The sequence below is a fragment of the Aegilops tauschii genome, chromosome 3 (genome assembly GCF_002575655.3).
Source record: "Aegilops tauschii subsp. strangulata cultivar AL8/78 chromosome 3, Aet v6.0, whole genome shotgun sequence".
Taxonomy (NCBI): domain Eukaryota; kingdom Viridiplantae; phylum Streptophyta; class Magnoliopsida; order Poales; family Poaceae; genus Aegilops; species Aegilops tauschii.
The window spans coordinates 421,254,993-421,281,013 of NC_053037.3; the positions used below are offsets into that span (position 1 = coordinate 421,254,993).

The 26,021-nt window shown below is 43.9% G+C and overlaps 1 protein-coding gene across 4 annotated transcripts; it reads right to left on the reverse strand.

Moving 5' to 3' along the window:
• Positions 1 to 2,825: 2,825 nt before the first annotated feature.
• Positions 2,826 to 22,671, reverse strand: LOC109780191 (protein REDUCED CHLOROPLAST COVERAGE 1). 4 transcript variants are annotated; one of them, XM_020338771.4, is made up of 27 exons: positions 21,618 to 21,871; positions 21,374 to 21,405; positions 20,491 to 20,593; positions 20,325 to 20,386; positions 20,139 to 20,231; positions 19,972 to 20,044; positions 18,934 to 19,296; positions 17,643 to 17,710; positions 17,407 to 17,538; positions 16,581 to 16,622; positions 15,660 to 16,184; positions 15,422 to 15,579; positions 14,744 to 15,296; positions 14,009 to 14,071; positions 13,817 to 13,918; positions 13,407 to 13,724; positions 13,242 to 13,334; positions 12,978 to 13,079; positions 12,783 to 12,887; positions 12,238 to 12,371; positions 11,080 to 11,263; positions 7,793 to 7,924; positions 7,325 to 7,437; positions 7,060 to 7,150; positions 3,920 to 6,310; positions 3,739 to 3,804; positions 2,826 to 3,132 (listed from the first exon to the last, which is right to left on the reverse strand). In XM_020338771.4, exons 3-25 carry the CDS (start codon positions 20,549 to 20,551, stop codon positions 4,073 to 4,075), a joined length of 5,805 nt encoding a protein of 1,934 aa, XP_020194360.1. In that variant the 5' UTR covers positions 20,552 to 20,593; positions 21,374 to 21,405; positions 21,618 to 21,871; the 3' UTR covers positions 2,826 to 3,132; positions 3,739 to 3,804; positions 3,920 to 4,072. The 4 variants fall into 4 exon arrangements, with proteins under 4 accessions (XP_020194360.1, XP_020194361.1, XP_020194359.1 ...); XM_020338772.4 differs by lacking the exons at positions 21,374 to 21,405; positions 21,618 to 21,871 and adding an exon at positions 22,468 to 22,671; XM_020338770.4 differs by lacking the exon at positions 21,374 to 21,405.
• Positions 22,672 to 26,021: the final 3,350 nt, after the last annotated feature.

Genomic DNA, 26,021 nt, shown 5'->3' on the forward strand with positions numbered 1-26,021 from the left:
GACGTTACTCATAGTGTGAGTAACTAGCTATGTTACTCCCTCCGTACCGGTGCATAAGTCATCTTATGAAAACCAAATAATCTCAAAACACTTTGGCGTGGTGCATTAACTCCCACCTCGTTTCTTGTTTCTTGACATGAATAAAGGAATCAACCAATACGAGACGTCGGGTGTATGTTTTTAATGACTTGAGACAACCTAGCATGTCAAGCACTAGTCAGTTTATTGCATGCAATGGTATTAATTAGCAAATAAACATTAAGTTCTCTCATTTTCCCCTCCTTGGTCGCGGTGCACAACGTAAGATGACTTATGCACCTGTATGGGGGGAGTACTCAATATGTCTCTCTCCTCATTGATGTGACAGCTAATTAATGAGGAGAGAGACAAATTGAGTAACATAGAATACCCACGGTGGGAGTAACATACTACCTCCGTCTCGGTTTATTAGGCCTTTTTGTAGTTTGGGTCAAAATTTGACCTTTGATTTAACTATTAAAATGTAAGTTATATACCCTAAAAATAGTATAATTGGAAACCTCTTTCAAATACGAATCCAACAATATAAGTTTCGTGACATACGCCTTACAATTTGTTAGTCAAATATATGGTCAAAGTTGGGCACAAAATACGAAGGGGACCAATAAACCCGGACGGAGGTAGTAGATTGCAACATCACACATATCTAGGCAAAATAGATGATATGACAAGTAATTAATGAAGAAAGAGAGGCATGCGGTAACAGCTACTCCCTTCATCCATATATATCTCTACCTACTAATAAGGCAGATATTGCTTATGCCCGTACGTCACAAAAATTGCCCCCCGAAGTTGCTATAGATTACCCGCTATGCCACCCGTAAGTGAAGAATTCAAATTTTATTTTCAAAGTCGCCATCGTGCCGAGTGTTTTTATATATGTAATATCCCACATATAGCACAGATACACCAGCAACGCGGTGGCTCGGTCCTGTCTCTTCCACCCTAGAGACCAGGGTTTGAATCCCAGCTTCTACCAATATTTTCCTCCACCTTTTTCTCACGCACTCCCCCACCCCACCCCCCCCCCCCAAGGCTACATGGGCCGGCCAGCGGCCTTAACGCCCTGTTTTTTTGTCTTCTCTTTTTTCACTTTTGTTTTTGTTTTCTCCTTCTTTAAATTAATTCAAGATTTTCAAATATTAAAAAGTTGCGACTCTGAAAAAGATGTTTGAGAAATTATAAAATGTGTGTGAATTCAAAAAAGTTCAGGAAATCATAAAATTTTTGTGGTTTAAAAAAATGTTAGTGATCTTACAAAAATGTTTGCAAATTATAAAAAAAATCATAATTTGGAAATAAAGGTCGCTAAATAAAATAAAGTTCATGATCTTGATAAAATGATCATGTATTCAAAACATACTGTATTTGTGAATCTGAAAAAAAAGTCGATGAAATTTTAGAAAATATTCGAAAAAATCAAATATATTTTTTGTGAAATTCAAAATTTGTTCCCCAATTTTTAAGAACTTCATCGATTTAAAAAGCATTTTCTGAGTCATCATGAATTCGAAAACTATTCATGCATTTCAATAAATGTTCGTCTAAAAAACAAATGTTAGTGAATTTTTTAAAAAATGCCTAAATTTAAAAAGAATATTTGTTGATTTAAAAAACTATTCCGATTCAGAAGTATTTTATATCTAGGATTTGATTAGTTTTTGGAAAAAAAATATATGTCTTGGGGTTGGCGACTAGTTTGTGGTCGATGAGATTTGTTTTTAAAGTTTTAAACATTCCCTTGCGCGAGACAATGACAAGTGTGTCATGCAGTGACAAGCTCATTGTTTACCACGTTGAATGCATTGCGATCACGTGGATATCGCATCCATCATCAACGAGAGTGAGAAGAAAGATAATTGACAACATGGTGAGCCATCGCGTTAAAATAGAGGACACTCATATGTCGGGTATTGAGTCATACTTATTTGACCAATGTGTAATTTTTTTCTCCCGTTGCAACTCACGGGTATGTTTGCTAGTAAGGCCTAATGCGTTTTTCGAGATTGCCTTTGAGTATTGATAAGATTAATAGTATATGAGATATATAATGTGAAAATTATATCATTTAAAGTTTTTTTAACGTACGAATTTGACGATATGCTTTGTGTAACTTGCATGTCCTATATATTATTGTTCTAACATGTGGTTAAAGTTAGCCTCGAAAAACGTATTAGGCCCTATATAGATGGATAGAGGGAGTAGTTTTTTTTCCGAGAGTACGCAAAATGCGTACCTTAGCTTTATAGAAGGCAGAGGGTTAATTACAAGAAGTACAAGGGGTGGCTAGGCTCACAGCGGAAAGCACACCCGAAACTCCACTCCACACTCATTAAAGCTACTACTCGGCTGGATGTTGGACTCCTCTACCTCTTGCCGCTATCCATAATCTCATCTCATGTGTGATAATGTCCGTGGCTCCCCATTCATAGGCATTGTTCGTGTGATAGAGGGAGTAGTTACTCATAGTATGTGTAATATAACACATATCAAGACAAGATGAGTTTACAATCTAATAAGTAAAGTGTTGCATGACATCACACATATGATCACAATAGTAGAGGTAGTAGCATAAACTGTAACATATGCATGTTGTCCTGATCTAAGTTACTAGTGGGTAGTCTGAGCTGTCTGCCCGTCAACGGAGACCCGCATTGAATATGTGGCGGAGGTGTCGATGGACCCTTTTGAATGATCATCAATAATTTATTGGAAAGGGGAGCTGCTAGTGTACTTTTTTTGGTCAAACTCTCTATCAAAGAAAAATTATTGGGGGAGAGAAGAGCTGCTGGAGATACTCTTGTTACTATTCTCATCAAAAGAATAACATCAGTTTCTCTCACAAAAGACGCGAGAGATTATTACAGGATGCAGTGAGCAAACCAATTTCTAAATTTCTAGAAGCTAAGTTCCATACGACCAAAATTCAGCCCAGTTTTTTGAGGAAACCATTCTACTCAGTCTATCAAAATTGTAGAAAAGAATCAGCCTGCCATGTAGAGTATCTTTTTGCTAACACTACCGTCTTGTATTAGTTCCGGATCTCGCAAAACTCTCTGCAATCTTTTGCACTCCACAAGGAATTGTCGACATCTGAGAGCAATGTGCGAACAGAGAACAGTTAGCTAACACGTCACTACAAGAAAAAGTAGCTTGGAAGCTGCAAATAAATACTCCCTCCGTCCCAAAGTAACTGTCGCTATAATATGCATAGGCTGAACTATGATAGATGAAAGATGCTGTAATATGCTACTATTAATACATACTCCCTCCGTCCGAAAAAGTTTGTCCTTCAAATGGATGTATCTAGCACCTGGTGCTAGATACATCCATTTAAGGGACAAGCTTTTTCAGGTGCTAGATACATCCATTTGAGGGACAAGGTTTTTCGGACAGAGGGAGTAGATGAAAGATGTAACATGGAAACATTGTACTTTTAACATAGGCTGAACTGAGAAAATAAGGTAGGTTTTCTCCTGTCCATCCTTTTACTGGAGCAGTGACTAACTAACCCTCTCTTTACATGTGTCGTATCTGTGCAGGTCCCAAAGGTGCTTCAAAGAACAGTAATCTTTTTATATATGCTTATAGCAAGATGTAGTCATTACCAAGAGCTACACCCAAAACTGATCCGTATATGGGCTACAAACAAGTTCAACATGTAACAGGCTAAAATGATTACTGAGAAGGGAGCCATACCTGATTTGAAGTGGAAACAAAACACATCCATTTTTTCAGAGTAGCTTGGATTGAAGAATTTCAGATCTAGAAAATTGAAAAGCGACACCTAGCATATTAGATGATTGAGATCTATAATAGGGGAGCAAAAGAAAATTATTGGGGAGCAAAGACTTCTTACAATATTGGTAAAAATGATTACCTGGAACACTGAAGGAGCACTGTTGCTGCCTTCCGAATGCTCAAGACAAAAATAAGAGTGTCACATTTCAGTATCTTTCAAATGAGAGATCCATCGTAGTTCTCTTTGGGTAATGATGGTATAGGTCAATATTCGACTCTGGTGGAATATTTCTCAGTTGCCAGAAGAAACTACTTCAGCAAAAGAAACGTCCGATGGCCTGAAGATGTCATTCTCTCTGACTACTCTGTTGAAGTCAAGCTTGAAGGAACGTGAACTATATGTCTTGTTAAGCAAACTTATCGGGATCCTCAGAGTTTGCTTTCGCCTGCCTTTCCCCTTTACAAATATCCTAAAACTACCCTCATCTTCATTCTTCATGCTGCCTCCCAGCTTCGTTCCACCAATATCAAACATGCTATCTCCTGGCTTGTCAGGATTAAGTGCAGCATTAACAGCATCCTTTAACTCTTTGTCATGTTCCTCTCCCACAAATTTATTGCTGATCAAATTGCCACTGCATACCTCCACAGGGACCTCCAGTTCCTCCCTTACTGCAACCATATTGCTGTCCAGCGAAGGTCCTATACTAACAACAGCTGCATCAGATAGAACATGTGTATCTGCTAAAGACTGAGAAATAGTGTCAGCAACATGTGGGCTGGGGGTGTATGCGACTGGATGATTGTTTGACCATGGTGGTCCAGGCACAAACTCAGATGCAGCTGGGCTCATGTAAGGTTGCCATCCATAATGGTTAGGGCGAAAAATAGTGGTGTTCATGGGAAATGTGCTGCTTGGAACCATCTGCGGTTGACTATATGGTGGATAAAGAAATGGCACATGATGCAAGAGATTAGGAGACCGAGGAGCAGGGGGGTACAAATGATGTGGGGATGTGCACAGCGGAGGACCGTTTGGCACCATATTTGAATGTCCAGGATGCATGGAGACATTCATAGGCCAAGGGCCGACACCTGGAACAGCACCTGGTGGTGGGAGACCGACACTTACAGCAAGTGGGCTGAGGATAGCTGGAGGAGACGGATTGAATGGAGGTGCAGCAGCAGATAGCTTCTTATTAGACATCTCTCTTATATCAATATTACTTAGAAGCAAGTCAGGCTTTGACTTCTCACTTTCAACACCTCCAACGCCTCCCTTCATACTTACCGTATGTGCTGAAACTGTAATAGGTTCACTGTTAGTAGGTAGAGATTCTTCTAGAAATTGTATGCCAGACTTTCCACTATTTTCAGCTTCTGTGGGTACTGTTGAATCTGAGAACTCAGTGGCTGCACCAAAATTGTCACTGCTTGTTGGTTCTTGATCATTGTTACTGAGTAAGGCCGTGTCTGTCTTACTATCTGCAGGGCCACCAGCAGAAGGTTTTTCAGTATTTGATGTTAATTTATCTGGCAAACTATCTTTCCCAGTGTCGTCAATCTCATGTTCCCTATGTGACTCTTCTCTTTGTTCTGAATGCTGCATTTCTGTCGGCACAATGTTTACCTCTTTGGAATTATTGGTACTTGAGGACACGGACCTCTGGTCCACTTGAACTGCATCTACCAAGGAATCCTTCATTTCTTGTGCGATAATTTGACCAAGTGATGGTTGCAGTACATCATCTTTAGGTTTTTGTATTTGAGTCTTGGCTATTGTACCTGGACGTGCCAATGCAACATCTTTGTATGATGGTGGGTTTCCGGTACTTTCAACCCAAGGTCCATGTGGCTCACTTCCTTTCAGATCTGCCGTATGATTGTGTACATGTGAATACGCTATTTGGGGTTCTTCTTTACCACCCATCTTCTCTGTGAGCCTAGAACTATCTTGCACTTCTGCGGATGCTGTCCCTAGCTTAATCCGGTAGGTCATAGCCTTGTATATCTTACGACCAAACCTGGCACTTGATGTCTGGACTTTCATAGGCTGCTGAGGATCTGCGTATGCTGCAGGTACGATAGTTTTCTTCTTTAAGAAGTAATAACGGTTATTTGAATAGGAATTCCTTGGCTTATATTGGGAAGCATCTGTTGGAGCATGATTCTCAGGGTCATACGTTCTTCTGATGGCAGGACGGTAATGCTTTATCTGTTTTCCTAAAACTGCAGCTGTTTTAGGTCTTTGAACAGGCTGCCAGCCATCATCCTGTTCTTCATTAAAAACTTCCTCAGGTGGACTGATGTTCACCTCAGCTCTCTCTACCAGCTGTTCAGAAGGTGGTGAAGCCTCCACGGATAAAGGACTCTCTTTAACCTCAGTTTCAATAATATCCATGATCTTAGCACTATCATCTTGCAACGGCCCCTTAATTCGTTTTTCCTCGTCTGTGATTGCAATAGCAGAATCTCTTGGAGATATATCAGGACTTTCTATGTTTGAATTCTCACTCGAATGTGATAAAACCTGACAGGACGAGTATACAATGAATAAATTCTAAAGTGCCATGTACAGTAATGCTAAAATACTAAATGTCAAGTTACTCGAGTGATAACATGAATGCTTTCATGGAAGAAAAATGTAGTGTAACTTTTAGCATTGAGGAAAAAGGAAACCAGGTTCATTGAGTTCCAGATATACAGGAAGGGCCGGAATTGTGTAGTTTGAACACTGTCTGAATTGGTAGAACTGAAACTGCATAGACAGAGTAACCATCGAAATTACCTGACCAGATTATCTAACATCCACACTTACATGGTAGCGATATCAAGTACTACTTGATTGGATAGGGTAGTATTAACCATAGATATTCCAGTAAGCTGCTATCATGATAAGAGCTCTCCAGGAGTAGAAATCATATTGGTAACACTACAGAATAAATGAGAGCCACCGGCACAGGCTCAATCCACGAAAGATACAAAATATTATTGCATGTTATCTACTTAGTCATTATGTAAACCGAAATATACTATTTTGCTGCCTGTCAGCAATATTAACAAGAAATAACTTTGTTGTGAACAATTGTAAGTCTTCCTTTTTCTCTTTGAGAAACTGACCAATTGCACTATGAGTTAAATATTCATTTAATACTATTATACTATGGTAACCATCTCGCAGCTCTTATTTCTCTCTGCCTTAGTTAAACTTGTTCCTTAATGAGAACATAATTATTATCTTGAAAACAATTTTAGCCGAAGTAAAAATTAGCAACTAACCTTTATGCTTGAGTACCTCCTCTTGCCTGATTCAGAATCTCTTCCTCTGTTTTCTTTGTTGGGATTGATGTAATCAAGAAGATCAGATACACTGCAAGGGCAAACAAATACAGTTACTATAGCATCTCTATAGTCCAAAACAGTGTACATTATCCAAATATCTATGATAACTGATACAAGATTATGTGCTGTGCACTAGCTAGCACAGCACAATAGAAGTTTCTCTAGGATTAATTTTGCTTTCATTTGCAGAACTAAATCGCACCTTAGGTGTCCTTTACTAGCTATTGATGCATCGGGTTTTCGAGTTCCATTGCGGGCAGCTTCTTGTTGCTCAATTACTTTTGATTCAAAGTATTCAAGCCAGGCTGCAGCATCCTGTAATGTGGAAGGCAACAATATTAAGATTGTCCTTGCAAATAATTGAAAAGGGAATGGTTTTCTTCATATAGCTAAGGTAATAGTTCAAGTGGGAAAAGAATCGAGGTACTTCTGTTACTAACTAGATGCCGTTTGGGCATTGACTGGCTCTCGAATGCACAATTAGTATTACAGAAGTACTTTGATGGAAAATCTACTAATATTATTTTCATATTTAAAATAAAATACATTAGTTTATATTAGTGCTCAAAAGTTAATTCTTTTATACTAAATGTATTCTAAAATGACATCCATTGGTAACAGAGGGAGTAGGTTTTCAGCATTACAATAATATCATTTAGTAGAAGTAAACCTGAGTCCGAAGATCATCTGGTCCAAGCTTTGCACGAAGAATTTGCAAGGTTGTCTGCTCATGCTGAACACTCAACGAATAAGCTTCCATCAATGAGAGAGCAATGGCGATAGCATGGTAGCTTGCAGCAGTCTACACAAAACAGAAGAATATGTCACTTGAATCTAACAGTTAATCATGGAAAATGATAAAAAAAACACTTATTTCTGGGTCTGAAATGCATCGAGGCACTTTTGCGTTTTCTTGAGTTGTGGAACATGCGAGCGACTGCTTCTCCCATACTCCCGTCATTGTCGGACGATGAGCCAGCACGGACACCCTCCGTCACTTCCTCGACTTAATCCTCCGCACGCAACTTGGCGGGGCATCCAACACCGTTTACCCTGCCGCCGCGCTGGTCGCCAGGGGCAGGGCTGCGCATCCTGAGCCACTTGCGCAACAGCCGAGACCACCCCCTCCTCAACCGGTGCAGCAGTCGCCACCCCCGTCGCCGCACTAAGTGGCTAGGGACGCGGGTGGTGCTGCTAAGCTTCATGCACTAGCCAATGCAATCAAAAGTCCGAACTGATGAAAAGGGCTAGGCAATCCACATATACACTTCAACAGGTGCGACCGGTGCTGGCCACGCGCAGGGCCAGAGAGGTCTTCCCCCGGCAGCCTCCACGGCAAACCGGAGCATGAAGAGGACGCGGCTTCCATGACGTGAGGTGGCGCTATCCGCTCAGCCGACTGCGTCGCTAGCGCTGGCACCTCCGGTAGTCTGGCTCCATCCTGCTCTTTGAGCTCGGACCGGGTGGTAGCGGTGCCCGTGCCGTCTCTTCGGGCCACTCACATGCTCATCTTGCCCATGACTGTAGCGGCTCACCCCGTTGCTGCAGGCAGCGAGTGGGCCGACCCATGCCCATTCTTATTGGTCCGGAAAGGCACATCCTCGGCTATTGTCGGTACAGCTCGCCTGCTTGACATGATCAAGGCCAAAGCCAAGCAATGGGTGTCGACGGGTGCGAGGGGTCTGGCGGCTTTGCTCCAGGTGTTGGCCGTGTATAGAGATTAGAGGGATCGTGCTGTAATTATCGGGTGTTGCCCTTCTTAGGGCTTCTACAAACTCTTCTTTCTACCAATCCACCGAGACACAAAGCTTTTACCGAAAAAGGGTTTCCCCTGCTTTGTATTCCAAAGCAACAAACATCATACACATAGCATTGCTGGGGCGAGCAGCACATCAAGCCTAAAAGAAAAAGAAGAAACAAATGCCAACAACGGCAGCTCGACAAAGCGCGGATGACCCGCCACCGTTGCGCCCTCCGAAAACAAACCACCACAGCCCAAGGCTCCGCGCCGCATACCAAGCAGCACCTCCAAGAAGGGATGCGACGCCGACGACGTGCCCGGACGTGTCCTAGGGTTTCCCCCGGCACGCGGAGGGAAGTGGGGGATGGCTACCATCGACACCCTCTAGGAAGGAATGGTGGCACCCGCCGGTGTCACCGCATTGGAGCCGGACGGACCGGTACTGAGTGCACTAGGCCAACATATTGAAGGGTCCCTATCCAAACCTGTTTGGGAGAAGACGCGGTCAACCAATAGATGTGTAATAGTTTCCTCCACCTTATCACAGAGAGGACATTTTGTGGGGTGAGGTAGGCCTCAGCGTAACCAACCGAATGCTTCTCATAGCGATCCTGATGTAGTTCCTTGGTTATGCAAGTATCCAGCTAACTTGAAGCTCCATGCATGTACCTGATACGTCTCAAATGTATCTATTTTTCCAAGCACTTTTGTTATGATTTTGTCCTCTTAACTTCCCGGCAGTTCTTTCCACACTTTTGCTATGATTGTGTTACATCTATTACATATTTGATTTCATCCATGCAACGTCCATTATTCACTCCCATGCCTACGCTTTTCATACTTGTTGATCTCTTTATGTTACTCTTGTTCTTGGCAACTGCCGGGAATTGCTGCTTTTGTTATTATTTCCGCAGCCACAACTACAATCACTGCATCGCTTTTGCTACTAATAAAATATGTCGAGCAAGTATTCTTTTTCAGGTGTGGTTGAATTGACAACTCAACTCCTAAGACTTATAAGAATTCTTTGGCTCCCCTTGTGTTAAACCAATAAACTTGGTTGTAATACTTTCCTCAAAGATTGTTGCGATCCCCTACACTTGTGGGTCATTAATACCACACCCAATGTTGCTCATCATGATTCTACAATTTTTTTGAGATTAGAACCACGGATGTGCACACCACTATGAATGCACATACAATGTGGCAACATGAGGGGACAACCTTGTAAGCTCATATCTAGAATTGTGGAGGCCAGGAAAAATCTCCAGCTGCAAGGAGCATGAGGAAGTGCTTTCCCAAAAGGCGGATTTATGTGAGGACCAAGGCAAGCAAGAAAGACTTGAAATCTAATGCGTGGAATCATACTTCCATATCGTTGACAGATTTTTTTGTCGTGTCCTAATAGCGTTACTAGAATGAGTACATGGATTTGTAGTCGCGGGAACGTCACGTCAAGCTACCGGTGCATCTAGAACAAAGAATGGGACACACGATATAGCGAGGTTCAAGCCCCCAAGGTGGGTGAAAGCGCAACTTCCTGCCTTGCTATTTTTCTTATATGCGGGGATAATACAAGGGATCGATTACAATGTCAGGAGAGGGGAGGGGGGGGGGGGGGGGGTACTCGGTGAATTGTGGTAACTCGATGAGATATGCCAGGTCTCGACGGGAAGCGCCGAAATCTCTACATGGTGTATAGGATCTAGGCTATGCGAAACCGGATCTTGGCCTTATATAGCACTGGCATGGCGGTCGCCATGTCAGTGCATCAGACATGTAGGTGGTAGGAGTCCGGACTGGTATTGATATCAAAACATTCAGCCTTTCCTACGTATCCTATAGGGATTCCTCATATGTCGCATGGTAAGTTTCCTCCTTGGTCGGTGATGCCTCTCTTGGGCTCTGTGGCCCATGCCCTGGCCCAGAGGGGTCCAATGATGCAATCTTGACAGCGCCTAGCCTTGCATAATTTGACTTATCATCGACATATGTCTGTTGGAACTAACCAACAATTCGTTCCTGATTGTTTTGACAATAGCTTGTTAAGATTTTTTGATGTGTTGTCAAGTCAACAAGTATAATTTGTAAAGTGGCACGAAATGAACATCATTCACATTTAATAATTATTCTAACTAAGTGTACATTTCACCCCAAAATAACAAAAGCATGCTATTTGCCATAAGTTTTTTTTAAATGTTGAGAAAGACAATTACCTGGATATGATCAGGCCCAAGTAATCTCTGGTTGCATTTTAAAGCTTTGTGCAAGTACCTAAGAGCTACATGCACATTCCCCAAGCCTTCCTCCATCATGGCTACATTAATATATGTCGCAGCTGTGTTTGGATGAGATGGCCCGCATGTAAGATGTAGAAGATATAATGCACGCTTGACGTACCTAATTTGCACCAAAGGTTAATTTTTTGTAGACACTGTAGCAATGAATCTAAATCATTAGGGTCATATACTGCAAGGAGTATCAAGAGGATAGCAGGTATAGCACATTGTTTATTCAAATCTTAGATTTTTCACATATTGCAATAGCTTTGATATCTATGAAATAACCTTCAAGACAAGCTCATACACAGGTAAATAAACAGTTATTGAATCTTCAGTCTATAAAGACATATGACCTTAAGGGAATTATGGTCCATCCTCGATAAGAGTTTTACATGACATCAATTAATAATTTAATAATTTGAGGCTAGAAGCAAATACCATACCATTTTTACCCTCTGCAACCTTGCCCAAGAATAAAAAAGATAATACATATGCTTGTGGTTTAGCTACAATATCAGGGAAACATATCACTACCTAAGGATTCACTTAGCATTTATGAGTCGCCAGCATTAGGTTTGATGGTTATATGTTGATGGCATTCATGCAAGGGTCTAGTTATATTATTTCAACTGTTGTAATTAAAAATAATGGAGTGAGAGCTGAGAGATAGCATCTCAGACACAAAACCACACTACAAAGAAATTGGAGACTCAGAAGACTAAGCAGCTAGTTCCTACTCACTTTTAGCATTATTATCATAAGACAAGATTAGTTTTTTAATCCAAACAATAAAGCATAGAGAGAGAGAAACAAAAATGCACATTTGACATAATAAGTTTGCGAAAAAAACAGCTATAACCTGAGAAGATAGTAAATATATTCTTGGCAGCAATAGCAAGACTATTTAATATGGCAAAATTCATCAGCATGACATAGCACTTTGCTAGATAAAATACCCTAAGGGAGGTCTCCTACTCTTTTGGATATATGTAACTTGTCTTCAACTTACACCTGGAATGACTTTCTCAGCCCTTGTGAAACTGTAGATTTGCTGCATGAATAAAAAAAGAGTATTTCATAAACTGAACTTACTTCAGAGCCAGTTCTGTATGCTGTAAACGATAGTAGAAAACAGCAAGGTCTCCGTAACTCTTCATCGTATCAGGATGATCAAGCCCAAGTTCCCTTTCATTGATATCTAGGGCCTTTTGCTGATATATTGTAGCCTGCAATTTTCAACTTCACTAGTTATTAATATGCAGAAAAACTTAAGATCTGCTGATGTTAACGTAACTCCTAAAACTGGAAGAAATTCACACTTTTATCAGAATTTGTACTATATTCTTCCCTATATGTTCCTTCGGTGTTATAGTTAGTGTAATCCAAAATTATAACACCTTTAAGTATCTTTCACTCGGTGTAACTGAAAACTTGCTTAGCAGAGAATGCTAAAAGTATATATTATTTCTGAGTTTACACAAATATCTACATGAAGAAAGTGCAATGGCACAAGTCTTTCTATCTCTGACGTTCAACAATTCCTCACTTAACTAAACATTGCTATCACTTCAATTGTCTTCAAAACATGCATAGCAATTATTACAAACTATCTGCTGTGCACCTGAATAACGATTTACCTGATTAAAATCACCAGTGTGGTACAAAACAACAGCTAGAAGGCTATAAGCTCCAGCCGTCATTCGATGATAGGGACCACACACCATTATGAGCTTGGCAAGAGCCTACATTCATAGATAAAATAATTTATGAGTTCCCAAGATATGACAGCTAAGGAATTGCAAAAAGGAAATGCACAAGATTTTACAAGGTACCTTGGTTCCATAATTAACAGCATCTTCAAGTTTACCCTTGTCAAGAGCCGTTTTGGAGGATTCTAGAAGTTGCCTTCCATCTGCAGATGAGCATGCAACTTGCTGCATTTTTTTAAAAACACGTCAGTTGTGTTTATGTGCCACTCATTTATCTAACAAGTTCTCAAAACACTGATAGCCATATGTGATGATCAAGCCATGACAGCACAATGTGATTTTTGTACAGTATGATAAAAACAATTGAACTGAGGAAAATACTTTTACCTTATGTACGGGGACAAGGCTAATAATGTCCTGTTTGTAAAACGGGAAAGCAGAATCCATGACGAAATCTCGGGGTGCTAATTCAATGCCCACCTAAAAGCAACCTTTAAGCTCAATAAAATGCACCGAGTGTGAGAAATGTTAAAAAGATTCAAACATGTTTACCTTATGGCATAGTCCTCTCAATATAGCGTATTTCCTCACATCAACGTAATGTTGCTCTGTGAGGTCATACTGGTATCGCTTTTTCAAGAAAGCAACAAGCCATCTCCACACTAGGGGATGCACAGCAGGAGAACTTCCAGAAAATTCAGATTCGGGAACACCAAGAAGTAAGTTCAGCACTGCAGCTATTGTTAATGCTAATTGTCGCATGTCTGAAGTAGCTGCAATCACAGATCGGACAATGTGCTTGAATGCTCTCACTATCATTTCATGCACACAAAGGGACTGTACGTGTGAGAGCTTCTCTGAAAGTTTGACCTACATAGGGAATTCTTAGATTAGCACATATCAAGCACTAAAAAAGAAATGACATTTCATCATGTTCAAATGAAAAATTGTTGCAAACTTACAACTCGTCCTAGGGAGCGCATCTGTAGGCCCCTCGTATGCATGAAATCTGTCAAGGTCCTACCATCAACAGGTGAAAGTTCCAATGAACCAAAATCGGCAACCTAAATAATTTCCTGGTTAGTTATTATGCCTCATGACTAAAAAGGATAAGCATGTGGGAACTTATTCATGTCCTATATGATGATGCGTACCAGCTTAGGAAGCGCAACTTCATCATAGAACTTCAGAGCCATCTCAATCAACTCAGATGGTGACTGTGGAGCACAAGAGATTAGTCTATGAACTTTATGCATGATTAGTAGCTACAAATGGCCACTTGGTAAGCAAGGGTGCTAAAACAATACGTGGTCTGTTTCATACAATTGATTTTTTATTTTGTAGAATTCAGAAGTGGATCTGACAAAATCAAGAAAGGTGAAAATGCTTGCATATTTGATGTTGTTTGAAGTACCACGCGCTGATGTAAAAAACACTCGTCCACAGGCACTAGCACCGGTGAAATTTTAATTTAGAAGAACAAGCGTTAGCACCCTGCTTAAGCGAGGCCTCGAGCAGGTGTAGGGTGGGAAAGCACAAGACCCCTAGCCAGCTGCACTACAATTTATCAACCCCTAGTGCACCTGAGGTAGGCTCCACAATTTTGAGGTTCTGAGTCAGGTAAGAACACATTTCATGAACCCCTCCACAGCATACCTTGATATCCACAATATTGGCAAACACAGTATCACATGAAATTTAATACTGACAGTTATATATGAATTGTATATGATTGCCAAAGATTAATAATCACAAGGAAACTCTATTTTAAATAGGACATTTATTTATAAAACTAAATGCTGAAATGAGGAGGGTATGAGTTGGATATGCAAGACAGCAAAGGGCAGATGCGAAATCATATTTTGCTATGAAAATTAATGCATTTCTACCTTCTGGTGGAGTCCTGTTTCTGAATCTTTCAACCTTGTAAAGGCGGAATCCAGTAATACATCCTTCAGCAAGATTTCACTCTCGGAGGCGATGCAGTCTCCTTGAGGCGATTCAACAGATGATGGGTTGACTTTCTGGTTTTCCCCAGAGCTTGTTGCATCAGTCAAACTTTTGTTCCCTGATGAGGATCCCTTGCCAGAAGCATCAACCGCATTCTTAGGGTGCTTAAGAGCTTTGAGAGGCTTCCCAAGCCCTTCAATCTTTGTCTCTTTCACAGCTTTGTCCACCATTTTCTTCTTTTCCTTCCCATCACCTTGTTTTTTGTCTTTGTCAGATTTTTTCAGATCTTGCAAGTGCTGAACCCAACACGCACCAAGTTCCCATCTCATAAATGATTGTTTATCAGTCTCCTCTTCCTCAAGATTTTGAAGACTTTCCTTCAACAAGTTCTCAGCATAAGTTTGTGCTGCAGTTAGTTCTTCCTGCCTATGACTTTGTGTTGGTAACTTTTTTTCTCCAGTTGCATTGGCTTCATTTAGGAGCATCCTCAAACTAAAACAATAAATAAATAAATATATATATATATATATATATATATATATATTAATGAAAAAATGGGATAAGCAGCATAAACTTTGTGGATAACTAGAAAAACAAAACAAAGCATTGCTACCAACCTGTTAATGTTCAATGCATGGGCACCCCCTTCAGGTTGATCCGTGATATCAGCAGGCTTAATAGAAGAAGCCACAATAGTTTTCTCGTAATTGCTAACCTTTGCTACAGCAACATACCCACAGTATCTAATATTCACGATGCCCAAACTGTCAACATCCTGCAAATTAGAGACAAAATTAGGAAAAGCCTCTCTTTTACCTGAATATGAGAAAGATCACCTTAATTTTGAACTTATACATGTGCAGCAGTGTTTTCATCGGCAGTTATTCCTTTCAAAAGGTTTCTCTCTCCAAGATGCTTAGAGTCCATTCCTGTGGCTCGGCTTCCATCTATCTTAGTGTCCAGCTTGCAGCTTGCATCTGAAGAATCTCTTGTGACAGTGATGCTAAAATTTCCCACCGTCTCAGAATGCAAGACCTCATCTATCTTGATTGCTGTTGACACATCTGTACTCTCCATTAAATGCCGGATGGCTGCAATAGTTCTAAAGATGGCAACATCTACGAATAGACTGTGCAGTAGGAATGCTCTCCTGTCACGAATTTCCCTCTCCTCAGCAGTTTTGCAAGGCATGGATGTGAGATACAGGAACTCATCTGCCCATGGCAACATGTCACTTTTGCCATCCCTTCCCCAACCACCTCCATTGCCTCCCCAAGTTTCATCCTCAGCAGGAAGGGGAGGAAATGTTGATGGTGACTGGGCAGCAATCGGAGGAACAAGCCACGTATTTGCACGATAACCATAAGGAAAATTTCCGAACTGCAACATACAAGTAGTTATAATTAGGTCATGATGCAGCATTAGATAGGAAAACTGTTGTCTGATGGCGGATGGAATACAAAAACATGATTCATATGAACCTGCGAGTAAATATGTAATAATCAAGCGCAACATACTAGAGGAGCCCCAAATGGAAGAAACTGAATATGAACATCAGCATAACTGTAGAAGGAAGGTAGATATTCCTAGAAGACAACCCAAATTGTTGTTTGATATTTAAAGTGCATTAAAATATATTCAACTCCTTTTCAGATCAATCATTATGCCCAAGCACACAATAATCCAAATGCAAATTCACTGTCTTGTGAAAAGTTTCCATTGAAATTTAGAAAAAGATAGGTACAATGAAACACCCAAAAAAGGGTAACAACACACCTTGTTCCGTTCCAAAAATGCCTTCATAAGATCCTCGTATGCCTAATATATATGCAAGCACCATAAAGGATTAAATTCATATAACAAGGTCATAGAAAAGAATTAGAGATATGGAAAATGAGACTGCACAGTGGCTTACAGAAATAGTTAAATAGTGCTATAAAATTGTTGGTAGTTAAGAACCTCAAATAGTTTCTAGAATGGAATTTGACACTTCCACTGTACAGTATTGGCAAATGCCACTTTCCAAACCTACAACAATGCACTGGCATGCTGAACTATCAATTTTTAGTACGTAATTTCAATCCGAATAAGTGAAAAATCTGGTAGGCAGATTGTTATTTTTGGCAGTAGAAACTTGAAAGTGGAGGACACGGTGCTGCTGCCGAAATAGACTTTACCAATTCAAACCTTCTTGTGGCTGAGGTAAGTTAGGAATTTTATCCTGATTATTACTTATCTTCTCTCAATTTCATCGTCTCAATTACTACTGCACAAAAGCGTACACACTACACCACAAATGTTCACACACATATATACATTAAAAATAGATTAAAAAATCTGCTGTTATTAACTACATTTCATCTCTAAAGTGTATATAAGTTCATTTGTCCAGAAGAGGCTACAGCTTTAAGTGGGGTATCTAATAACAAGGTAAAATACAATACAGGATGAAAGATTATTAGATACTCCCTCCTCCCATAACATAAGACGTTTTTGTAAGTTAACATAGTTTGCAAAAACGTCTTACATTATGGGACGGAGGGAGTAACAATTTAGATTACCCTAATATAAAATTTACAACCAGAATGTGAGATAAACGAACATTATTGAATGCTCTGCTGAGATGCCTCAATAGGTCGACAAGATTGTGGCACAAAACACGCTGTTTCCCAAAACTAAAGAACCCCTTTCTCCGAGCTTCAACAATGAAAAATTTCCCATTACAAAGCTTTGCCTGAAAGTCAGCCAACAATTCTCCAATTAGGGCACATGTGATGTAATTAGCAGGCATCTTAGCGCAAAAATGCTGTCAAAGATATAACTATTACCCATGATTACCTCAAGGAAGAAGAGATGATCATCAGACGGTTGCTCCTCCTGTCGAGGTTGAGTCACTCTCTTTATAACTGATTGAAAGAGTTAAAATAACTCAGCAAACGGAAGAATTTGCCTCGCTAGAGAAATGTTCAGCTCAACAAATTTCAAGCTGATATCTCACGCTTAGCATTCAAAATAATGAGGAAAGTGTTCAATTACATGAACTAACATCTCAAGGACAAAGCATGGTGACGCAGACAGCAAAGATATATGGACAACTAGATCAAGGCAGAGGTTCCAAATCTAATGCTGGCAGTAGTACGGCACCTTAATGTTCTTTTGTTGCAAATAAGTTTAGGAAAACAATTAGTACCTGGCGGCCCATTCTAATCTCGCGTCGGCCGCATCATGTGCTCACCCGCCACGTACCCGTGGGCCCCACGCACCACTCATGTGGTCCCTCAGCCTTATCTCTGCACGAGTTTGCAGACACTAATTCCTCTTCCGTGAGGACCGGTACAGCATCATCCTCTCTGTCGTGGTGCTAGACAGTGACCACAAGGTGCGATGCCGACCACCGGGTACTGCGACGGCGGCAACCACTGCTGCGAACAGCGGCGGCCGCTGCTACGAGCGCGCGGACATGGTGCTGCTATGGTGACGGCTCCTGCTGCGAGCCAGGGCCGCACTACTGCATCGGCAACGACCGGTGCTGTGAGCGGCGACAACCGCTGCTAAGAGCACGCGAATGTGGTGCTATGACGGCAACATCACTGCTGCGAGTCAGACGGCCTATGCTGCGACGGCGACGGCAACCGCTGCGAGCCAGACATCCGATGCTGCGACCAGTGACGCCCTCTGCTACGAGTGCCGGCAAGGGCTGCTTCGAGGACGGCAGGGCTGCTGGGAGCGAGCCGGCCCACGCTGCTGCTGGCTGTGCTGCATACGGGGAGTGCGACTCTGCGAGCCGTCAAAGACGAGGCTCTTGTGGGCGTGGGTGGGATATTTGAGCGAGGCGAGTGGGAGTAGGCTCCGTGCGCCCATGTAAGCATGAGATGTGCGCACCATCTATTCCCCATGTGCGCCTGTGAGCGAGGGATGCGAACGCTGTCCTCCTATGCGCTGTGTTGGGCGAGATCCAACGGCCATGGTGAAAAGCAATCCATGGCTCGGGAGGGGGCTGGGATCGGCCTGCCGGCACGTAGCATTGGGCATAAGTTTACAGTTCGAGTCAGAAGTCATGAAACGAGAGCGTGAAATAGAGAGATCAGTTACAGGGCTTTGGAAAGGCTGTGAGAGAGGTTTTACTTACAGTGGAGGGGCGGTGAGAGGTTAGCGAGGGAGAAGAACTCGTAGAACGCTCCGAGGCGGGGGCATGCACCGCTCATCTCTGCCTCCAGCTCTGCTGAGACCGCGTCCTCCTTGGCCGCCGCTGCATCGGCATCCTTCGCAGCTGACTCCTTGGGCAGGGGCGGCGGCGAGCCCATGCGACGCCCACCCGAGGAGGCAGCTGTTGCAGGCTTGGAGCTGGAGTTGGAGGGCTCCTTGGTGGCATCGGCGTCCTTGGGGGATGGAGGAGGAGGAGGCGGCGGCGGAGAGCCGAAGGAGGCGGTGCACGCAACGATGTCCAGCAGCCGCCGTACATGCACCAACGCGCTATCCTCGTCGTACTCCCCTGCATTGTGAATCTTTGGAGTTTAAGATGTAGTGTTACGGATGGTTTATCCCTAGACACTATAGAAGAGAATTTAATAGTAACAAAAGGATATATGGAAATCAAAGACAAAATGATGCAAATGAAGGTGCAGTCAGGTGTATAGGTGTGCAAAGGTACAATTTACAGAACACATGTCTAGAAACAATGGGTTTAACCAATCTAAGGGTATCTCTAATCCAACCGCAAAAGTCAACTTCAAAAAAACCGCTCTTAAAATCTAACTACCAAAATATCATGCATTTTTGGATGCTGCATTCTAATCGAAATCCAATGATAAAATGCATTAAAATTGAAGTTGTATAACATATATTTAGCCATCATGTATGTTACAAACATCTAGTGTTTGCTGACTCTCACAGCAAATATTATGGCAAACAACCCTAGCAATAATAAAATTTACTCTTGCGTGTGGCGGTATTGGGGAGGGCATTGTGTGGCAGTGGTGGAAGCCAAAATGTTAGAAGGGGAGGGTTGTTTTTTGTGTCAGCTAAAAACCTTCTGGGAGTTATGCATGTTTTGGGAATGGATTAGATGAACCTAAGTAAAAAAGGGTTTGGGTGATTAGAAATTTATTTGGGTCGATTAAAGATGCCTTGAGAAAATAAATCCTTATTTTGCAGATATAAGATGTACCTTCTACCAGGATGAGAGTATATGGCTTCAGTGTCACAACATCAGCGCCATCCTTCAAGTGGCCATTACGAGTCTACCGACAAATGAAATCATACAACAGGATTGAATTAAAATGATGTTCACTGCGGTAATATAGTATGAAGAGAAAACGAAAACGTTATAAATACCTCATGCGAGAGAGAGTAGTTTGTGATTGCACATGTGGCAGTGTTGACGCAGAGCAGCCTCCTCACATCGATGATCCTGTCCGTGGAAATCCCCTGCGCCAAGCAAAGAAGGAATACTTGTTGCTGAAATCACGCATCAAGGAAAACAAACAGTGCAGAAAGAACTGTGGCAGCAAGAAGCTAAACCTTGAGAATTACATCGGACTGATCTGGGAGGTTGACGGTGATGTCAATGGCCACAGGGAGCACTGGTAATTCATCGAAGAAATTCGCAAATGATCAGCTCAAGAGAGCAACTATCTTCTCCCACTATTGCAAGCAAAAGCCAATCAAGGCGTCATGTCAACAATACCTTTCTCATCTTTCTTCTTCTTCTCACCCTTGGCCTTGCCACGCTTGCTCTTGGGCGCCATACGCGCGCCAAACGGTGAGCAAGCTCAGCAGAAGATTCCCACCTAGATCATACGGTCAAAAAGTAAATTAAACAACAGTTGGATTCACAACCGCTACCTAAACATGTGGCACACGTTAGAAAGAACAGAATAGAAGAGAGTGATGGTGGTTGCAGGGGTAGGGCTATAAAACTGAAGTTAGGACAAAACAGGGAGCTATCATTGACATGTGCATATACACACTACTTAGACGTGAAAGAGACATAGTCACACCCCACAACACAGGATTGACCAGAAAAAGATGTACCAATGGTGAGAATGAAGTGCAAGCAACAATGGTTGCGTTAACACCATAACATCAATTCAAGTCGACATTTTTTTTACCTCCTGTGATTCCAAATGAGATAATTGTGTGTGATGATATATAGATGGTACAACTGACTGAAATCCAAAAAATAAATCATCAAGCCGCCAGCTACGAAGGGATAAAGTATAAGGTATATTAGCAGAACCAATGGACTAAGTTACATCTAATCCATTTTGAAGAAGAAAAATCACTTCGACATAAAATCTGCGCAAATGATGGATAGAAAGAAGATGACTACAGAAGGGTGAACAAGGCAGTAGGGGACTGAATTTCCAACCATGCCTGCAACGAGGGACATGGGAACAGGCTCAAGAAGTCAAGAGGCTAATTTACCATGACACAGGCAGAAATGCTAAAAATTCTGGATTCCAAATAACTAGTTCACAATAAGAGAAAGATGTTTTGGGAATTGGAAATATACACAACCATAGAAAGGATATCCAATTTCAAATGGGCACAATATGAGAGAGCTTAACTGCGACGCAGTGTTCGTTGTTCCATGCCCACACTGCACATCGAGGGAGGCACGAACAATGTTATGCGCATAAACATATCAAAACACAGAAGCCACCAGGGATATCGATTAAGCGCACGCTAAAACAAAAATTGCCAAGAAAAGGCCACACAGCTGTGAATTCACACACACACACACACACACACACACACACACACACGAAGACATATGAAACCAAATAATAAATAGCAGGTCCAAGAATTTACTGATGGCCTGGCGCTCAGCTGCTCTTGACAGTACACCGACAAGGATGTACCGATGGCCCGAGGAAGCAAAATGGAAGGTCAATTTCCCAAGCAATCAGCTAAGGTAAGGGGAGAGGCAGCTGGGATGAGGTAGGTGCACTGTCTACAAGCTAAGCATTACTGGGACGGAGGTGCAGGAGCAGAAGGGGTAGCAGTAGTGAGCAGAGGAGCCTAAGAGAGGGAGGGAAAGATGGATAACGAAAGGGGTTGGAGGCGGGGTTGATAAGGGTGGAACGGTGGAGATTTAAGATAGGGTCCTCATTGGCCCGGTCCGGTTCTCTTTTTTTTTCAAATGATGAAAATGCCGGCCCGGTTCTCTGGAAAATCGTCGTACAGTTTTGTTCGGGGCCTAGGCAAGCGCCGCCAATTTCATCAGAGTTCATGTTCCGTGGTTCAGGACGTGGAGGATCAGGTGTACCGTGGCACAGAATAACACATCGCGTTCAGCTGGGTCAGACCTTCTTTCTGGAAAATTTCTTCGGCGGCGGCCCAAATTCGCGGGAGAGGATGGCGGAGGACGGGATGGGGTTCCCCACCCGAAGGAGAACCCAGCCATATTCGTGCTCTCTCCGCCGTCCGCAACCAGCTCTGCCCGGCGAGCTCGTCTGCCGCATGCCAAGCTCGGCCTCGCTCCTCTCCGGCCTCGAGCTCGCCCAAAAACGCCGCCCCCAAGCTCGTCTGGCCTCCTCCTATGCCCGTGCCCCCGTTCTGCGCCGCCACGGCTCGCCATCTCCAACCCCAAGCGATGCAGAGAAACGGGATCGAGAGAGAAGACCGGAGGGAAATGAGAGAGGAGAAGGAAGGGCACCACCTCGACGCCGTGCACGAGCTTTTCCTCGCGCCACCAGCCAGCTATCACCCTGCTGCCGAGGACGAGGTCGAGGCCGACCGCATCCTCGACCCTGCCATGGCCACCAGCGAGGCGGCTGCCTGCGCATCCCGCGCGTGGGGCGCGGACAGCTCCTGGGCATCGTCGACTTCTGTCACACCCCCACCTACTGACAAGGCGGTGTATGACAGGGCAGGCCCATTGGCCGATGACGTGTCTGTAAGCGTGCGTGTGTGAGTCCCGGTGGAGCCCGGCTGTAAGGGTAATGCTTAAGTACTCCTGTAACCTTCCAGCATGCACTATCTCTACTCCTAATGGACGAGTTAGTGAATCGTCTCCGCGGTTTATTTTCGCTGTTTTTTTTTTCGTCTCTCCTCCCACCACCCCATCCCACCTTGGTCCGCGGTTTATTTCCGCTGGTTTTTTCGTCTCTCCTCCCACCACCCCCTCCCATCCTGGTTCATCGGTTTATTTTTCTCTCAACTCTTTGTTTCAACCAGAACTTTCCTAACGTATAACAAATCACGGATCTAACTTCCTTAAATTATGCAAATCAATCGATTCCTTTTATTGGTTCAATTTGTCTTAGGAAACAAATAATACATTGTAATCTAACTTCCTTAAATTATGCAAATCAATCGATTCTTTTTATTGGTTCAATTTGTCTTAGGAAACAAATAACAGATTTTCAGGAAACAAATAATACATTTTAATCTAACTTCATTAAATTATGCAAATCAATCGATTCCTTTTATTGGTTCAATTTGTCTTAGAAAACAAATAACAGATTTTCAGGAAACAAATAATACATTTTAATCTAACTTTCCTAACTTATCTAAAGCAATCGATTTCTCTTATTAGTGAAATTTGTTTTAGGAAACAAATAATAGACACGTCACAACTTTCCTTCCAATAAATAGTTTCTTAACATTTGCAAACTTTCCTAATCAGACACGTCACAAACGGGCAGGTACTGATATCACGTTACCAAACAATAAAACCCCATTTGCATAGAAATCAGTTCAAAAATCCTAACTTTCCTAAATTTTTACCTTTCCTTGATAACAACCAATATTTCCTATGTTTTCCACCTATTGAAGGAAATCACCCCTCCATCGATATTAGCATTTTTTTTGAACTGAGATCTCCGGGTTATGATTTTTTTGCGATTCTTTCCAATTGTGACCTCTCCTTCCACTCCGGCTCCTTCTCGCATAAACACCTCCACCACAATCAAGTGACACCGCCCCAGACCTCCTGCCTCTCCACACCTTCTCCGTCACCTCCTTCTCGTACTCCATTAACAATCCCTCTGCCACATTTGTCCATGGCGGTGTCGAGGGCATGGCGCAACAGCGTACCAGCGGTAGAGCAGCGCATAGCAGCAGGAAGCAACACGCAGCAGGCGAGGCGAGCGGCCGACGGTGGAGGGCAGAGATACGGCCGGCGTGGCTGAGGGGGCGGCCGGCAGAAGATGGCCACGACTGGAGGCGGCGCGAGGCAGGGGCGCGACAGCGGGGCGAGCGAAGGGATAGGCGACAGCAGACGGGGCGAGCGTAGCCAGCGAGAGTGTGGCGCGCGGCTAGGGTGTGTGTCGCGCGGGGCACAGTGGTGCGGTGGCTGCGGCGAGCGCGACGGCAACGGCGGGCGCGACCGACGCGGTGTAGCACGGGCGTGGGCATGGAGAGGGAGTGGCCCCGCGGGCGCGGAAGAAGAGCGGCAGGCTCGGGCATGGGCGTGCATAGGAGCGGGCATGTGCCACGGGGTCAATCCGAGGAGCTCGGTGGCTACCCCTGCAATGGCCATGACGGACGGCGGTTCTCGGCCACGGCGAAATACCTAACGAGAGCAAACGAGAGGGGAAACAGGGGAAAGGCAAGAGGAGATCATGGCGGTGTCAATGGCGCCCTAGGGGAAGACATGGGAGCTCGGGGCGGCGCGGATCGAACGGCAATGTCGCGGTGGCCCAAGGTTGAGGAAGACGGCAGCGACGTCGATGCGGGGGTGCTGGACTTGATCTCGTTGGCGCAGACGAAGTAGCGAAGGCGTTCGGAGCTCCTCGACAAGCTCCTAGCCCGCGGGGAGGACAGTGGCCATGTTGACGGGGTCGGTCATGATGGCCGTGGCGTCTGACTTCGTCTAGATCGACGGGATCGAGCGAGCGAGGAGGAGAAGTGGATTTGGGAGGGGCGTCGAGGAGGAGTGAGGCCATGTGGGCAGGGAAGGAAGGGCGTCACCCTTATCCATTCCCCTCCGATGCCAGCGAGGTGGTCGGGCGGGAGCCCGGCTCTGTAGCGACACGGCTCGGGAAACAGGAGAAGACGACCGCGCGGGGACTGGACCGCTGAGCCGGTTCGGTGGCAAGGCCCGAGGGGCAGGGCGAATCCCATTTTACATCGTCCTTTTGGTTTTTCAATGTATTCTAATCTGTTTCTCCTTTTTAACACCATTTTCTGTTTATTCTTATCAACTAAATGATCCCTACTCCTAATGTCTCAGTTGGTAGTCTCCGTTCTGGGTTTATTTTCGTCCCACCTCCCGAGTGAGGGAGAGGGGGAGAGAGAGAGTGAGGAAGAGCGAGGGAGAGGGTGTGTGTTGAGAATTTGATGGTAAAAAAGGTCGTCAATGTTACTTAATATGTATGAGAATATTAAATGTAATATTAACATAATTGATATTGAAGTTTTAAAGTTAATGTGGCCCCGTTGCAACGCACGGGCGTTCTTCTAGTCGAATTAATGAATGAAATTGAGCTGCCCAAGCTCCTTCGTTCTCGGTCAACTGCTACTTTTCCCCTTGTTCCTCCTGTGATCTTTCTAGCTCTGGCTAGGGACATCACAATTGGTATCAGACTCAGTTTGTTCCACTCCACACAACGGCGCCGCGTCCCCCACCAACCCCAAACGCCCAGACCCGATTCGTATTGCTAGGGATGGAGGCGATGCAGCAATCCCTGCAGGAATTCTTCACCAAAGCACTCAAGGATAAGCTCGCTCCGGTGACGGCCGAGCTCCGTGAGTTGCGCGCGGATCTGGACGAGGTCAAGCGAGCGCGCTCTTCGGCTGCTCCTTCCCGCGACCCCGCCCAAAATCAGATCGGCGGCGGAGGCAACGGCGGCCCCCAGCTCAGAGGCAACGGCGCCCGCCTGCGCGTGTCGCTACCCGACGAGGACGACCCCGAGGATCACCGCCAGGGGCACGTCGACAAGGAGAGCAACCTACCGCACGGACCTCGCGGTGAGGAGCTTCCACGTGGGCGACGTGAGGGCCGCCACAACACCGGCGACTACTACGAGAGCCGCCGCGACGCTGGCGACTACTACGAGCGCCGCCACGACGCCGGCGACTACTACGAGCGTCGCCGCGTCCGTGGCGACGACCACGACTGCCACGAGCACCGCGACGACCGCCGCGACGGATTTCACCTCAAGCCTCCCAAACATGCATTTCCTGTCTTCAAAGGGCAGTTTCCATTACTCTGGATCGACAATTGCTACACATACTTTGATATGTACAACGTCCCTGCTCATCATGGGA